The 16,449-nt window shown below is 45.6% G+C and overlaps 1 protein-coding gene across 2 annotated transcripts in view; it reads right to left on the reverse strand.

Moving 5' to 3' along the window:
• HSD17B4 (hydroxysteroid 17-beta dehydrogenase 4) overlaps positions 1-5,321 on the reverse strand; it is a 66,953-nt gene extending 61,632 nt beyond the window's left edge. Inside the window, exons 1-2 of one of the 2 annotated variants that reach the window (XM_054694507.1) lie at positions 5,191-5,321; positions 628-681 (exon numbers count right to left, since the gene is read on the reverse strand). Coding sequence is in view for 1 of the 2 variants with exons in the window: in XM_037509470.2 (XP_037365367.1) it covers positions 628-681; positions 5,150-5,207 (112 nt within the window). In the remaining variant the exon portion in view is untranslated. Of the gene's footprint in view, positions 1-627; positions 682-5,149 lie in introns of both variants that reach the window. The other variant, XM_037509470.2, reaches the window with a different exon arrangement.
• Between the last annotated feature and the right edge of the window lie 11,128 nt (positions 5,322-16,449).

Raw genomic sequence — 16,449 nt, forward strand, 5'->3', positions numbered from 1 at the left:
TCTCCCTGGTGGTGCAAGGGGTTAAGACGCAACCTATGAAGCTATCCAAAGCCTCTGCAGCACGAGTTCGATCCGCAGCCAGGGAGCTACACACATGGCACAGCAGACCTTTCCTGCCCCGCCTGCTGCTCCCCTCAGCATCGTACGTCAGTCAATCTGCCTGTTCTGTTCCCCACTCTGGTGACTCCTCTCACCCCCCACACCTCTGGCCTGTACCCCTTGTATACATAAATAAATAAATCTTTAAAAAAAAAAAAAGTTGTTTTAAAAAACCATTCTTTAGATTCCCAAACTCCAAACTCCAGTTCTCAAAGCACACTTGTTATTCTTACGAGTACATTCGGACCAAAAAGGACTTGTCTTGCACCAGTAGGTGAGCCTTCTAGCTCAAAAATTACAGTCCACAATTTGCAACATTCATCTATGTCAATTCTGTTAAGTTGCAATTTTTGTGAAACTAATAAACTTTTAAAAGAAAGTTCTAAAGTGAGCCTGGGGTGGGGGGCGGGCGGGAATCTGTTGGGAGAAAAAAAAATCAGGGATAAAATTTGACCTTGACAAATTATTTGATATAAAGAGAAAAGCCTGTGAAATCTGTACTTCAGTTATCAAAATATATCAACTTACCAACAACTGATGCACCTCTGTCTGCAAAAGCCAGGGCATAGGCTCGGCCCAGACCTGATGAAAAACAAACAAATCAGAAAGCTTTGCTGGGTAAATTTGGCAAGGGGGAGGGGAGGGTTCACTCAAGTCAATCCCTATTTTAAAGTAACTGGTGAGCAATTAATTACATTACAATGGTAGAATCTTCATTGGTAGAATCAACCTCTATTTCACCACCTTCCACTTGCAAGTTTGGAAAGCTTTTCCACAGATTCTCCACATCAGTTTCCATCATTCCATGCAGCTGCTAGGATGCCGTGTGGGAATTAGGCTCCACCACTGAATGCCTTTGTATGAAATGTGGCAATAGGGCAGCAGTCACACTGCTGTGGCTGTTTGTTATGAAGGTGTTTTCTTGACGCTTTCTAGATATCAATAAATAATGGATGTAGTGGCAACTTCTTGATCTAGCTCCTAATCTCTGGATAGCAGCTTCCATTCTCTATTTCCCTGGTGTCAAGTGGCTACCTAGGCTAACAGTTCTAACAGCAGCCTCAGGGGAAGTGGCTCCCCTAATAAAGAATTCCAAGTTATTCCACGGGTCAGAGAGGAAACACCCATGTTAAATCCTTTCCTGTTTCAAATATCTAGTGATTTCTATATTCTGCAATGAACCTCTACAATACAATCATTAATCACATAAATACCTTAGTTCCAATTCAAAGGGATGAGGAGCAAATTTATAGATCCCAATAGGTTTATAAAACCAATTTAAGTTTTATAGGTATAGAAAACCTCAGGTATTATAAGATATAGACATATATATGTATGAAGACTATATATGAGACCAGCAATTAGTGATTACCTGTCAGTAAGAGAACTGTGTGACTAGCAACCAGGGATGGTAGGCTTACTTTGGTATTACTTAAGTTGTTTCAACATGCACACATTTTTTTTAATATGTGATAACAGATCAACTTAAATGGCAATTTAAATTAATTGATAAATAAGTATACAAATAAAAAAACTGGGATGTATAAATTATAGGGTATTTCTAAAAAGAACCTAAAATAAAACATAAAATTTTCCAAAAATAAAAGCATCAAATAATTCATTTTAAAATTTAATCCATTCTAAGTGGACAAAATAAAACTATACCAAAACAATAATAAACTTTACCAAAACTATACAAACACAACAATAATACTTTATCAGAGCAAGGTTGAAGTACTTGTTCTAAATAGGGTGTTTTTAGAGATTTCAAATACTCATCACGACCAGAATGCAATATATATATGGCAACATAGCAGAAAATCATCAGATAAAAAGAAAGGGGTAGGTTTCTATAAATAGTGGCCTAATTAACCAGAATTATCACAACTTAAAACCAAGTTATATAATTCTCTCAAAAGATAGCTAAGCGATCTACCTTTATCATAAAAGCCCACACAAACTGTACCCAAGTATATACATAAAGTAAAATGTGAGAGTCCGCCCTACTGCCCTCCACCACCACCAGTCTTCCCGATTTCATAATGACAGATAAGTAAAGGCCTTCCATGTATTGTATCTGAGCATGTGTTAATATTATTTAAATACTTTGCATGCAACAGTTACTCTCGCCAATTTAACTTGAAGGTTCTTGAAGGCCTTAGAAGGGACAGAATATGTCATTCTTTTTGCACTGCTCACAAAGCCTAGCACAGCTTTACAGTCAAAAAGCACAAAAAGTTAAATTCAAGAGCCATTTTGTCTTATTCTGCTATTAAATGCTGCCTTAAATCCCACAACTATACTCGTTGTCAGTCACCCTCTCATCTCCGTTTCAAATCTCGGTTGAATCTTTTTTCTAGCTTCTTCAATGTTTTCTTCTATGGTTAAGACTCCTATCTGGGGGCCTCCCTGGTGACACAAGGGGTTAAGCACAGCACCGTGAAGCAATATGCAGCCTCTGCAGAATGAGTACCATCCCCAGCTGACCAGGGAGCTACCCACATGGCGCAACAGACCTCTCCTGACTTGCCCACTGCACCCCTCAGCAGTGTATTTCAGTCAGTCTGCCTGTTCTGTTCCCCACTCTGTCTCTGGTGAAATCTCTCACCCTACCCCCCACACCTCTGGCCTGTACCCCAGCTCTTGTATGTATAAATAAATCAATCTTAAAAAAAAAAAAAAGACTCCTATCTACTTCAAGGTAACAAAAAGCTCCTGAAGGACAACTTCTTAGACTATTTCACTTTCTAGTTTACCAAAAGAATTGAAATGACTTCAAAATCTTTCCTGACTTAGGAATCAACTAGTCAGATTTCTTGCTGTCATCAGAGCTACAATGTGTTACTGTATAACCAAAAGTTCAAAATGGCCAGACTTCCTTCCTCCCCACCACTCTCAACCCCACCACTCTCACACAGTATAATCTGCAACAAACTCTCCAGTCAGCTGGTAAATACAAATCCCCCTGTCAAACTATCAATCATGGCAAAAGTGTTCACCTCAAACCTCAACAATTCTAAACCTCTCCTTCCTCTCTTCTATTGAACTACATTCCAAGTTAAACAACAACACTTGAACAGCACAGATATTTCTACTCATCTCTAGAATACAAGTAGGCTGAAGTCAGACTAAGTCCCAGATAGGCCCAACAGGCATTCATGGATACCGTTCTGGGATATTCAGGCCAATCTCAATCCTACAGGCAGGGATGAGAATTCCAAGACTCAATAGTCTCGCTGTCTCTCTTCCTCAATAATAGCCTGTGAAAGTGCCAACTTCACTACAAAATTATATTTCTTCCTCATATCAGTATTCAAGTCCATGGCTAGTGATCATATCATAATCCAGGCAATGAAAGTTGGCAGGTCTCTTTAAGACATGAACCAGTTTATGAACAGGAGGTGCCAGGTTATTATAATTATCTACTCACGACTCATTAATGCTTCACGAAATCATTTTATTGAGTTCCAATCTGCATTTACTTAATGAAACAGATTAGAAACTTCAGTATATCCCACACTTACTATGCACCAAATCATGACTGATTCAAATACAGATGGTGTGCATACACTGGGCCCTGGAGCAAAACATATCTCATACTGTGAATCACTCTCTGTCAAATGAGGTTTACAACACTGACGGCCATATATATAATTAAGTCAGTATATATGCAATGACTTAATTATTTCCATCAAAATCAGGGTAAACAAAATGTTTCCCCCAAAACATGACCCATTTAGAAAGTGCCTATTAATACATTCAAATTAATTGTGCATTAGGTCTATTCTAGGTAAAAGGCACAATGAGTGGGGAATCACATAAGTGCTCTTGCAATCACAAAACTGCAAGATCCCTGCATCTGGAAGTTATCCCTGCACTGATGGAAAACTGTAAAAAATGCCTCTGCAGGTATAGGTGTGGGTACGACTGGTTTGTTTAATTGAACCTTTTGTCCTTTAAAAAATAAGACTATTTCGGGCTTCCCTGGTGGTGCAGGCAGTTGAGAGCAGCACTGTGAAGCTGTCTGCAGCCTCTGCAGCGTGGGTTCGATTCCAGCTGGCCAGGGAGCTACCCACATGGCACAGCAGACCTCTCCTGTGTTGCCCGCTGCTCCCCTCAGCAGTGTGTTTCAGTCAGTCTGCCTGTTCTGTTCCCCGCTCTGTCTCTGGTGAATCCTCTCACCCTCCCGCACATCTGGCCTGTACCCCGGTTCTTGTATGTATAGATAAATAAATATTTTAAAAAATAAGAATATTTCACATAACAAATCTGCATTTGTGCTTCTCCTAAAATATAAGATCTGGCCCACTTCAGAAATATTTCTGCTCTCCAGTCCTCACTGTTTCACCGGATTCCCGTGTATTCCTCTAACACTTGCTGGGCCCTTGCAGACATCTGAGCTCACAACCCTTGCCAAAACCTCAGTGAACTTTGAATGCTTGTCTTGCTAACCACTCAAATGCCACCTGAAAGAAGGCCTCTGAAGAGCTAAAACAACTTCCAACAAATGGAGACAAACACTGACTGACTGACCTGCAAAGGCCAGGGGCTGACAACTCCACAGAAGGGGGTGGGGGGAGGTGGTGACTCTAGCCTGGAAGGTTTTTCTGGAACCTTTACAAGACTTGCCCTCAAAGAGTCGCAATCAATGCGACTGGCGAATGTCAGGAAGAACTTTTACCCAGTTCTGCACCATGCACGCAGCTCCCGCCTGCCTCTGTCCTCATGCCTGACCTGGGGACCCTGGGCCGCTCCCACTGAGAAATGGGGGGCTGAGGGGGGGGCAGTAAAAGGGGAGCAGGCTGCACCTGCCTGGGTGACCAGGAGTTTCTGGGTCCCCACTGGGGGCTCACCAACCCCACCTCCCCCTCTTCAGCAGACTCGGGGCTCGGAAAACAGCAGCTGGCCGCTGCCCCCCCTCACCCCACCGCCTGGCTGCGCCCCACACCTCGGCCCCCAGCCCCGACGCGGGGACCGCTACTGCGCCTGCGCGGAGCCCCGGCCCGAGCCCCGACCCGGACACCCGCCCCCCCGGCCTCGGCGTGCTCACCTCCCCCCGCGCCGGTGACCAGTACCACCCGCCCGTCGAACCTCAGCGCCGAGTCCATGAGTCCGGCCCGCTGAGAGACTCCACAGCGACTACGCGGGAGCTCAGACTGCGGGGCACTGGGAGGAGCCTGGAGTGGGGTGGGAGTGACCTCCCAGGTCCTCTGAGGAGACGGACTCCGTAGTTTTCCAAGTGCGCCTGCGCCGGGTGACCCTTAGCACTCTGGGAAATGTAGTCCAGCGTGCCTCGGGGGCTGCGAGAAAGGTCCTGAGGGAGGCTCCGCGGTGCAGGCCCGTTCTTGCTGCTGGCAGCCTTGGGAGCGGCGGCACCTGTGTGGTGAAATGCCTGCTTCTCCACCTTGCGCCCCTTAGTAGTTGAGATTATTAAGAAAATTGATTCAGGGCCTCCCTGGTGGTGCAAGGGGTTAAGACGCAACCTATGAAGCTGTCTGGCCGCAGCCACTGCTGCACGAGTTCGAGCCCCGGCCAGGGAGATACCCTCATGACTCAGCTGACCTCTCCTGTATCACCTGCTGCTCCGCTCAGCAGTGTATTTCACAATCTGCCTGTTCTGCTCCCCCATTCTGTCTTTGGTGAACCCGCTCACCCCTCCCCCCCACCTCTGGCCTGTACCCCAGTTCTTGTATGCATAGATAAATAAATCTTTAGGAAAAAAGAAAACTGATTGTAGGGTAAGGAAAAATGTCAGGCTTTTCTGCCCTCCCGCCATGAGGATAGATGATGGATCCTTGCGGTCCTGAATGCATGCCTGATGGCGGGCACCTGGAATAGGGTGTGGGCATAGGTAGATGGGATTCACCTGGACTAAGACTGGGCTTTTAAGGGCGGCGTCACGGGGACACCAGTAGAAGCCAAAAGAGAAGCCGAGATCACCAGAGAGCCCAGATAGAGTGAGGATTTGCTGGGGTTGGGAGGCCTGCCAGCCTCTTGGCTCCCCAGCACCCTTGCCTGCTGTGTACTGGGTAAAATCCCAATAAAAGACCTGCACAAACCACTGAGGACTCTGACTCCTCCTTTACCCGGTCTGCATGGGAGCCTAGAAAACCTGCTCAATGTCATTCCTGGCCCTACACTGATTCATCTCTGAATCAACAGACTTTCCGGGGACTCATCGTGCCTAAATCAGGGTTAAGTCTTGGACAGAAATAGAAATCTCTTTCCTGGGGAGCTAGTTGTACTTTGCTTGAGTGAACTTCAGACCCATTGCAAAAGCTAGGAATAAAGCACTTCGAACCCGGCTTTTTCTCAAGCTCAGCTTGAGAAGTAGAAATCTACTGGATTTTTTTTTTAAGATTTATTTCTTTATTTTATAGAAGAACAGGGGTGCAGGCCAGATGTGCAGGAGGGTGAGAGGATTCACCAGAGACAGAGCAGGGAACAGAACAGGGAGACTGACGAAATACACTGCTGAGGGGAGCAGCGGGCGCTGCAGGAGAGGTCTGCGGTGCCATGTGTGGCCCTTGCCATCGGCCGACAGGGATCGAACTGGTGCTGCAGAGGCTGCGGACAGCTTCACAGCACGGTGCTCAACTGCCTGCGCCACCAGGGGAGGGCCAGAAATCTATTGGATTTTTTGCTAATTTTTTTCTCTTCCTTCTTAGCCTTGGGGCGATCATCCAATTTGGAGCTGATGCAGTAAGAAAATGTTTGAGGAAATAAATGTTTATGCATCTTTGTGGAGCGGTAGAATGCATGCCAGTGTGCCCTTAGTGAAGTTTCCTGCTGGTGGTGACGGTACTCCAGCATAGCTGGAGAAACCTTAGGTTTCTGCAGAAAATACAATTAACCTCTTTATAGAAGATTTTTCCAAATTGAACTCAGGGTCACAGGCCCTGGCCAACTGGTCCAGTAGGACTGCTGATCTGACAAGGTCAGACTGGAAGCTTTTCCCTTTTCTCCATCCCCCACATAATCCCAAATCAATTGGCTGACCAATGCAAATAGGTCTGGAAGGCGCTGGAATCTGAGAAGGTCATTTTGCAACATAACTGCTGCTAGTGCTTTCTAAATATCTAGGGAGTGTGACTGTGTCCTCTTCCATCTTGTACATCCTGCACCTGTTGGATAAACGAGACACCTGGGCTAAATCCTTCAGGACAAACGAGACACCTGGGCTAAATCCTTCTTTGCAGGTATTTGGGGAGGTGCATTCATTCTAGTCCAACCACACAAGACATGTCCTAGCAGCTAGTGTTGGCCAGGGTATAAAAGTTTAAAAAGCTTTTCATAAATGTGGGACCATGTTTTCTATTTTTAATTTCTCTCATGGGCACACAGATTCCTATGCAGGAGACGGATTTGAACACTCATTTGTCCAACTTTTACTTTTTAAGGGTGCTGTGAGGCTGGTGCCATCCCTGGTACTGAGAACAAAACAGATGAGGCCCCTGCACTTAGAGATCCTACACTCTAAGGGAGTGACATGATAAACATACAAATAAATTATTCCCTGTAATGGCAAGTGCTAAGGAAAAGATTTATCAACTTGATGTTCTAGCCACTTTTTTAGTGTTTTACAAATATTAACGACTTTGATTTCATAACCACCTTGAGAATAGGTGCTTTAAGTATCCTCATTTTCAGATGAGAAATCCAAAGCACAAAAAGATCAAGCAGCTTAGGAAGCATGGAGTGAAGTTAGGGTTAAGCACCAGAGTGCAACTGTAGTGGCAGGAAGGCCACAGTGCAGGATCTCTACGACCCGAGCAGACGGGTAAAGGAGTCCTGGAGCCCTCAGTGGCTTTTTCAGGGTTTTATTGGGATTTTACCAGGTACAAGGCAAGCAGGAGTGCCAGGGGGCCAGAAGGCTGGCAGGCCTCCTAACCCCCAGCGAATCTTCACTCTTTCAGCACTCTCCTGCACTATCTCGTGGCCTCTGCTTCTCTGCTGGTGCTGCCTCATTCTGGTGGTTCCATTTCTCCATGCCACCCTTATAAGCCCCATCTCAGCCCAGGTGTACCCACCTACGCATGCCCACACCCTACACCAGGTGCCTGCCATCAGGCATGCACCCAGGACCACAGGAATCCATCATCAATGCCAATGGTGGGAGGGCAGAAAAGCCTGACCATCACTTACCCTACAGCAACTCTTGCCTGAAACAAGAGAGTGGGATTGGAATGAGACTAGAAACGGGGACAGTGGCAGGGTATATCATTTTAGAGAAGGCATCTGGAGACTTCTGGAGGCTGAGGAGGAGGTGATATTTCAGCTTACACTTGAATGTCGAGAAGAACTTGTCAAGCAAGGATTGATTGAAGTGGAACTTTCGAAGTAGAATAAAAGCACATAATTGTGAGGAAAATACTTTTGCACTTCTGGTAAGTAAGAAGGTGAAAGAGGTAAGCAAGGACCAGATTGTGTGGAGTCTTGTAGCCCACTGTTGGAAGTGTGGAACATTCTCATTATAATGGAAAGTTCTTGAAAAGCAGAATAAAATGATCTGCTATGCAAAACTACATAGTCCTCATGTACATTATAAGAATATAAACGCAGGGCCTCCCCTGGTGGCGCAGCAGTTGAGCGCTGGGCTGCAAAGCTGCCCACAGCCTCTGCAGCGCCAGTTCGATCCCCGGCCGCTGGCAAGGGTCACACATGGCGTGACAGACCTCTCCTGCTGCCGGCTGCTCCCCTCAGCAGTGTATTTCATCAGTCTGCCTGTTCTGTTCCCCTCTCTGGCTCTGGTGAATTCTCTCACCCTCCCATGCTTCTGACTGTACCCAGTGCTTGTATAAATAAATAAATAAATAAATAAATCTAAAAAAAAAAAAAAAAGAATATAAATGCACAGAGAAAATTCTAGAAGGAATACACCACCCATAACTGGTTAGCTCTGCAAGTGGCTTTGGGACCATGACAGTGATCAAGGGAACTTTTGATTTATCTGTGGTTTCCATGAAAATGTACTTGTGTGAGGCATCCCTGGTGGCACAAGGGGTTAAGCACCGCACTATGAAGCAATCCACGGCCTCTGCAGCACGAGTTCGATCCCCGGCTGGCCAGGGAGCAACCCACATGGCGCAGCAGACCTCTCCTGTCTCACCCTCTGCTCTCCTCAGCAGTGTATTTCAGTCAGTCTGCCTGTTCTGTTCCCCCCTCTGTCTCTGGTGAATCCTCTCACCCCCTGCAGCTCTGGCCTATATATCCCAGCTCTTGTATGCATAAATAAATGAAATAAATCTTAAAAAAAAAACAAGGGGACTTCCTTTTATTTTTTGTGCTGGAGAGTAGAGCATACAACAGAAGATAAGATATGCAATAAATAAAACTAAGTAGTAGTTCATGTATTCTATCACTATGTGTACTCTATCAGTGGAATTTTCATATGAATTCAGGTCCTACCTCTTTTTTTTTGGAAAAAATTTTGGAAAAATTATAATTTTAACCTCAGCTGGAATGGACGGGTTAAAAGATAGTTGATACTTTCTTCCTCATAAGATCCTCAAACCCCCATTCTATGACCCAGCATTTGATGGAAAAATGTCTCCTCTCTTGGTGATAACTGTGGACCTACATGTTTTTTACTACTTTTCACACGTGAATTCCCTAGATCTTTAAGAATGCAGCGTAGACCCTTGCTTGGTGGCTTAGTGGTTGTTACATGCAACCTAATTAATGTGTGATTAAGAGATGCCTGCCTGAAGTAGAAACAGGGAAGTCTGTAACAGAAAACAATGGCACCATGTCACCGCTAGAGGGTGCACAGAGCCAAGGAGAGGCTCAACCGGACTTGCGCCACTTCTAGCACCCCACTTTCCCCTTCTAGTCATCCTGAGACATTTTTTCTGGCCAAAAGCAGGGGTCCTATCTGCAGAGATGTCTGTAAAGATAAGAAAACTGCAGCTGGAGGCAGCGCTTTTCTCCTGCTGCTGCCCTAGGTGGAACCCTCCCTGTAGGGTCAGGAATGAACACAAGGCAGGTTTTCTAGGGTCCAGCAGACCAGGTAAAGGAGGAGTCAGAGTCCTCAGTGGTTTTTTGCAGGTCTTTTATTGGGATTACCAGGTACACAGCAAGCAGGGGTGCTGGGGGGCCGGGAGGCTGGCAGGCCTCCCAGCCCCCAGCAAGTCTTCACTCTATCTGGGCTCTCCGGCCTTCTCTGCTCCTCTCTCGGCTTCTGTTCCTTCTTGGCTTCTTGGCTTCTTCTTTTGGCTTCTCCTCGGCTTTCTACTGGCGTCCTCAGGACGCCGCCCTTAAAAGCACAGTCTTAGCCCAGGTGAATCCCATCTACCTATGCCCACACCCTCCTCCAGGTGCCCGCCATCAGGCCTGCATTCAGGACCGCCAAGGATCCATCATCTATCCTGATGGCGGGAGGGCAGAAAAGCCTGACATTTTTCCTTACCCTACACTCCCCAACACCGATTCACATAAAAGTGGGTTCCTGTCTCCAGGCGCCCTCCAGTGACCTTCTGATTTGCCAACAGAGCGAAAGTATGTGATTTACGTGATTACTTGCTATGTGCAGCAAGTCAAATACTTCTTGGAATAATCATCATGGCACGAAAGCAAGCGGGTAGCACAGAGGCCACTGAGCAACTTTTGAAGATCTGCAGTAAGCACTCAACAAGCAGCGAGAGGACAGAGTTAGAGCGTGGCCAAGCGCACCTTTCTTGGAATGACATAAATAGGAATCCCCAATTAAAATCCACAATCAGCCCTGAGTCTTTTGCACCTGCTGGAGTTGTTTTTTTTTTTTAATTTTGCATTTTTAATTTTTTTTACTTATTTTAATGTGTTTTTATTAATATTTTTATTTTTACGTCATTGTTAATTTTAATTTTTAGTTTTTTTAGCAAGGCTTCATCTTTTTTTTTTTTTAAAGATTTATTTATTTATTTATACAAGCACTGGGTACAGTCAGAAGTGCGGGAGGGTGAGAGGATTCACCAGAGACAGAGCGGGGAGCAGAGCAGGCAGACTGACGAAATACACTGCTGAGGGGAGCAGCGGGCGGCAGGAGAGGTCTGTGCAGCATGTGGGACCCTCACCAGAGGCTGCGGGCAGCCTCGCAGCTGAGCGCTCAACCACTGCGCCACCGGGGAGGCCCAAGACTTCATCTTTTTTTAAATATATTTTATTCTATATAATTCTTACATCACTTTTCGTTTTTGCACTATGTACACATTTTCATTTTGGTTATATTCCCCATACAATTGCACCCCATTGTTCATTTTCAAACAATATTTGCTTCCCCCACCCCCTCAGGTGTAGTCCCCATAGAGTTTCCTTCCCCAAGGCACCCGTGCACCATCACCTCAGTCCCCTGTGCTGCTCCCTCCCTCCCTCTGATCCCTCTCCCTCCTCCTCCCCTCCCCTGCAGTTTTGAAAGCCCTGAGCCAGGCAAATGATGACACCTAATGACCACACAGGGTGTTTGAGTTGTGGACTTTGGTTTTTTTGTTGTTGTTGTTATCAGTGTCTAGAGCAAACAATGGTGAGTCTAGCTGCATAAGGTAGCTTTCCCTCAGCAGAGTCAGAGCTGCCTACAGTAGTATGTCAGGCCAAAAGCACAGAGAGGAGTAAATACAATGGAGGGTAACCAATGGCTGAGGCTATAGGAATAGGGTGGCTTGACTCTTGCCTGAAGCTTACTAACACACATGAGTCAACAGAGATTTCCAAACTTCACTGGAAAAAAAATTGAAAATAAATGACCTCGTGTCTGCCCGGGAGTTCATTCTTTGACTAGATTTCTGCGATAAATCTTCAAAGAGTTCAAAGTGTACTGCATGGAAATGCGAACTTCTTTTAAACACTGCCAGAGACAAAGTCTAGTCAAGCCAGGGGAGTGGGGAAAAGATAGGGTGGGAAAAAAAAACCCAAAAACCAACTAACTAAGATGTCTTAAAGGAAGAAGGATTAGAGAAGGAGCAATCGCAGGCATCCCGCAGGCCAAGGAGGGTGAATACAGCCAAAGCCCTGAATATAGCGACTTCGAAGGCCTGGGAGAGCTCACTGCAACTTGGGAGATTCATCGCATCTCGAATCTTGGAATCCTCCAGCAGATTTCAGATCCAGAACATTTCATGATGCAATTCCCCCAACGCCTCTCCCTAACACACTTCTGCTATTAACGCTGGCCCCTCATACAATGCCCATTTATCATGAAGAAATACAACTTACATTCCAGCCACGCGGCAGTGTTCCTTCCCAGAATTAGAGCTGCTTTGAGTCAATGTGAGTTTACAATCAAGCTTCAAGAGCTCAGAAACTTCTGAGAAGCATGCCAGCCTTGACCCAGCAGGCGTCACTAAGTCAAGCTCTATCTCACAAGTCTCAGCAAAGGAACGTGGTGTCCTGTTGGTGGGTCACGCTCCATCTGCAGCCAGGGAAGTATGATGCTTTGGTTGGTCAGGCTGGGCCACAAGCCTCCTTTAGAGTTGGAATGGAATCAGCTCTTTCTGTACAGCGAGTAGAAACGTAGGTTCCCAGTGCATGTTGGAGGCTATTAGAAATAGAGTTCTGGGCAGCCTGAAGCAACAAATTCACCCGACCATGTTCTAGCACTTCCTTGTCCACAGTCACCTGACTTCCAAGGGACCTTGGCTGTTTGAAAACAGGGCATGTGGAGCCCATAGCATTTTTTTTTTTTCTTACATTGTTGTTCATTTTTGTATAGTAATTGGTTTCTCCCCTCAGGTGTAGACCCCTAGTTTTCCCACCACCACAGTACCTGTGACTCATCACCATAGTCCCTTGTGTTCTTCTCTCCCCTATTTTGAGCCCCTGCTTCCCCTTTCCCTACTGTATGCCTCAGATCTATGGTCAGCTTATTAGTTTTGACTTTTTCTTGACCTTTTGTTTGGTTTCTCTATATTCAGCCTATAAGTGAAACCAGCTGGCACTTATCTCTTTCCTTCTGGCTTATTTCACCGAGCATAATTCCTTCCAGCTCCATTCATGTGGGGCAAATGGCATGCGTTTGTCTTTTTTGATCACCTAGTAATATTCCATTGTGTTAATACACCGAGAATTTTTGATCCAGTCATCTGTTTTGGGGCATTTGGCTTGTTTCCATATCTTGGCTATTGTAAATAGTGCTGCAATAAACACAGGAGTGCAGGTTTCCTTTTGAACTAGTATTTTTTTTTGGGGGGGGGGTTGTAGATTCCTAAGAGTAGAATCACTGGATCATATGGCAGGTCCATTTTTAGTGTTCTGAAGAGCCTCCACACAGCTTTCCACAGTGGCTGGACCAGTTTGCATTCCCACCAGTAGCGTAAGAGGGTTCCTTTTTCTCCACAACCTTGGCAGCATTTGTTGTTTCCAGTTTTTTAAATGTGTGCCAGTCTCACTAGCAGGTGAGGTGGTATCTCATTGTGGTTTGATTTGCATTTCCCCAATAATTAGTAATGCTGAACATTTTTTCATATGCCTGTTGGCCATTTCGGAGCCCGTGATATTGTGTAGTGTGTGGCCTGAGTATCACACACTAGTCACTGCCGCGTGGAGGGCATAAAGAGACAGTTGGCTCAGTGTTGTTTCACTCTCTGCTCATATCTTCCCTTAATTTCTATGTGACCAAGTCTCCTCTGTCATGCACGTATGCACACACACACAATAGGGAAACAAGACAAATGAATGACAACTTCAGCAACAACCAAGACCGCAGGGAATGACCGTCAAGGTGGTGGAGATTTCCAGGTCAGTTGGGGTGGTAGGTGATGTTCATGACCACTGTTTTTTGTTTGTTTGTTTGTTGGTTTTGTTTTTTTAAGATTTATTTATTTATTTATTTATTTATTTATACAAGCACTGGGTATAGTCAGAAGCGCAAGAGGGTGAGAGAATTCACCAGAGCCAGAGCAGGGAGCAGAGCAGGCAGACTGATGAAGTACACTGCTGAGGGGAGCAGCGGGAGCGGCAGGAGAGGTCTGAGCGCCATGTGGGACCCTTGCACAGCGGCCGAGGATGGAACAGGCGCTGCAGAGCCTGTGGGCAGCTGCACAACCCAGCGCTCAACCCTCTGCGCCACCGGGGAGGCCCCATGACCACTGTTTTAAACTCGTCTTAGAACCAGGTACATGAGCAATGCAAAGTCCACATAAAGTAAATCATTTGCTTCAAGCAAACATCTCTGTTTTCCCTTTGGGGCACTGTATTTCCTTTTTAGAACAATTTTTTAAAGTAGGTACTTTTTGGGACTCCCCAGTGGCGCAGCGGGTTGAGTGCAGCGCTGTGAAGCTGTCCGCAGCCTCTACAGCATGGGTTTGATTCCTGGCCGGCCAGGGAGAGACCTACATGGCGCAGCAGACCTCTCCTGTCTTGCCTGCTGCTCCACTCAGCAGTGTATTTTTGTCTTTCTGCCTGTTCTGTTACCTGCTTTGACTCTGGTAAATCCCCTCACTGCCCCGCACCTCTGGCCTGTACCCCAGCTCTTGTATAAAAATAAATAAATCTTTTTTTTAAAAAAAGTAGGTATTTTTTACTCACATACATGGTTCCCATATGAACCATAATCAGATCGATTACTGGCTCATTAGAAAGGAAGGATTGTCTTCCGCAATGTGACATCTCCAAATTCACAGAGCAAAAAACAGATATAATAAGGACTATTACATTCTTCTCATTAAAGACATTCTTTTTCCCCAGCGTGATTCAGTTCTGCCCCTGCAGTCTAGCTTGCCCTGCAAATCCCACCATCAACCTAGTGGGTGTTGTCAGTCTCGGGGTGATAAGTCAGAAACGAAGTCTCCTTATGTACTCAGTCCTAGAATAAACAAATGTGGGGGCCTCCCTGGTGGCCTAGGGGTTAAGTCTCAGTGCTATCACAGCTATGTCCCACATACCGCGACAGCCTGAGTTCGATCCTAATCCATGGCCAGGGAGCTAACCTACATATGCCATAGCAGACCTCTCCTGCCTCACCCACTGCTCCCCTCAGCAGTGTATTTCAGTAGCTCTGCCTGTTCTGCTCCCCACTCTGTCTCTGGTGAATCCTCTCACCCCCATACCTCTGGCCTACACCTCAGTTCTTCTATGCATAATAAATAAATAAATAACATCTTAAAAATCAAATGTGGACATGGGCCCTGGAGGAGAGGCTGAAGTGCTGTTGGAGTTGAGGGTGTATGTGCAAGGAGGCTTGTGTCGTGGGCTAAAGGCTGGAGTCGGGGGGGGGCTGGGTGCTCATTTGAACTCCACAACTTATCTGCTGTGTGTCCGAGGGTCTTTTCTTGCTGTTCCTCAGTTTTCACACCTATAACATGATGATAAGACATCTTACCTTCTAGAGTACAAGCAGACAAGAGAGTCCCCCATGGGAGCTTAACTATTGATAAATGATGACTTCAGACTGGCCGTTTTGGTTTGTGTTGTTCTTTCTCTTCCTTTTTACTTACTTAAGTGCCCTGGAGGTAAAGTTTGGCCTAAACTCTTATTCCATCAGAAAAAGGACTGTCTTGAACAATTTGTAGTAGCCTTCCAAGGGGAATGTTGCATAACCCAGTCCTTTATGGAAAACAAACAAACAAAAAGACAAATCAAAAAAACCTAGTACTGAGACTTGCCTTTACCTACTGAATTGCAAGAGCAAGCCAACAAATCTTCTTTGTAGAGTTTCTACTTCTAGTTTATTTTGCTTCTTTAATTCTGATTCGGGATGTAATATGATCCATTTACCACACAATCCAAAAAGAAAACATTACTAAAGCCAATAAGTTCTATATATTAAGATGTACTGGGCATCTTGTTTCTAAGTGCTTTATATAATTGACCTGATTAGTTCAGTAGGCAGTCTGGATTATGTCCATTTTACAGATGAGGAAATAAAGGCACAAAGAAATGAAATCACTTTCTCTGGTTTGAACTGCAAAGCTTGTTTTCTTATCCTGAACACACTTTGCAGCCTTCCAAAAAGACTTCAAATTAAGCATCACACAGGGCCTCCCCTGGTGGCGCAGCAGTTGAGCACTGGGTTGTGAAGCCGCCCGCAGCCTCTGCAGCGCCGGTTCGATCCCTGGCCACCAGGTGAGGGTCCCACAAGGCGTACAGACCTCTCCTGCCGCGCCTGCTGCTCCCCTCAGCAGTGTATTTCGTCAGTCTGTCTGTTCTGTTCCCTGCTCTGGCTCTGGTGAATTCTCTCACCCTCCCGCGCTTCTGACTGTACCCAGTGCTTGTATAAATAAATAAATAAATAAATAAATCTTTTAAAAAAAATTAAGGATCACACATACTTAAAAATAGTAAATCTTACTTGGAAGCAATATAGTCTCATGATAACTGCAGGACAGACTTTAATGATGAGTTCTAGTCTGCCAGTCTCCACCTGGCACCACACACACC

The sequence above is a fragment of the Talpa occidentalis genome, unplaced genomic scaffold, assembly GCF_014898055.3.
Source record: "Talpa occidentalis isolate TD23 unplaced genomic scaffold, MPIMG_talOcc4v2.1 talOcc4.13, whole genome shotgun sequence".
Taxonomy (NCBI): Eukaryota; Metazoa; Chordata; class Mammalia; order Eulipotyphla; family Talpidae; genus Talpa; species Talpa occidentalis.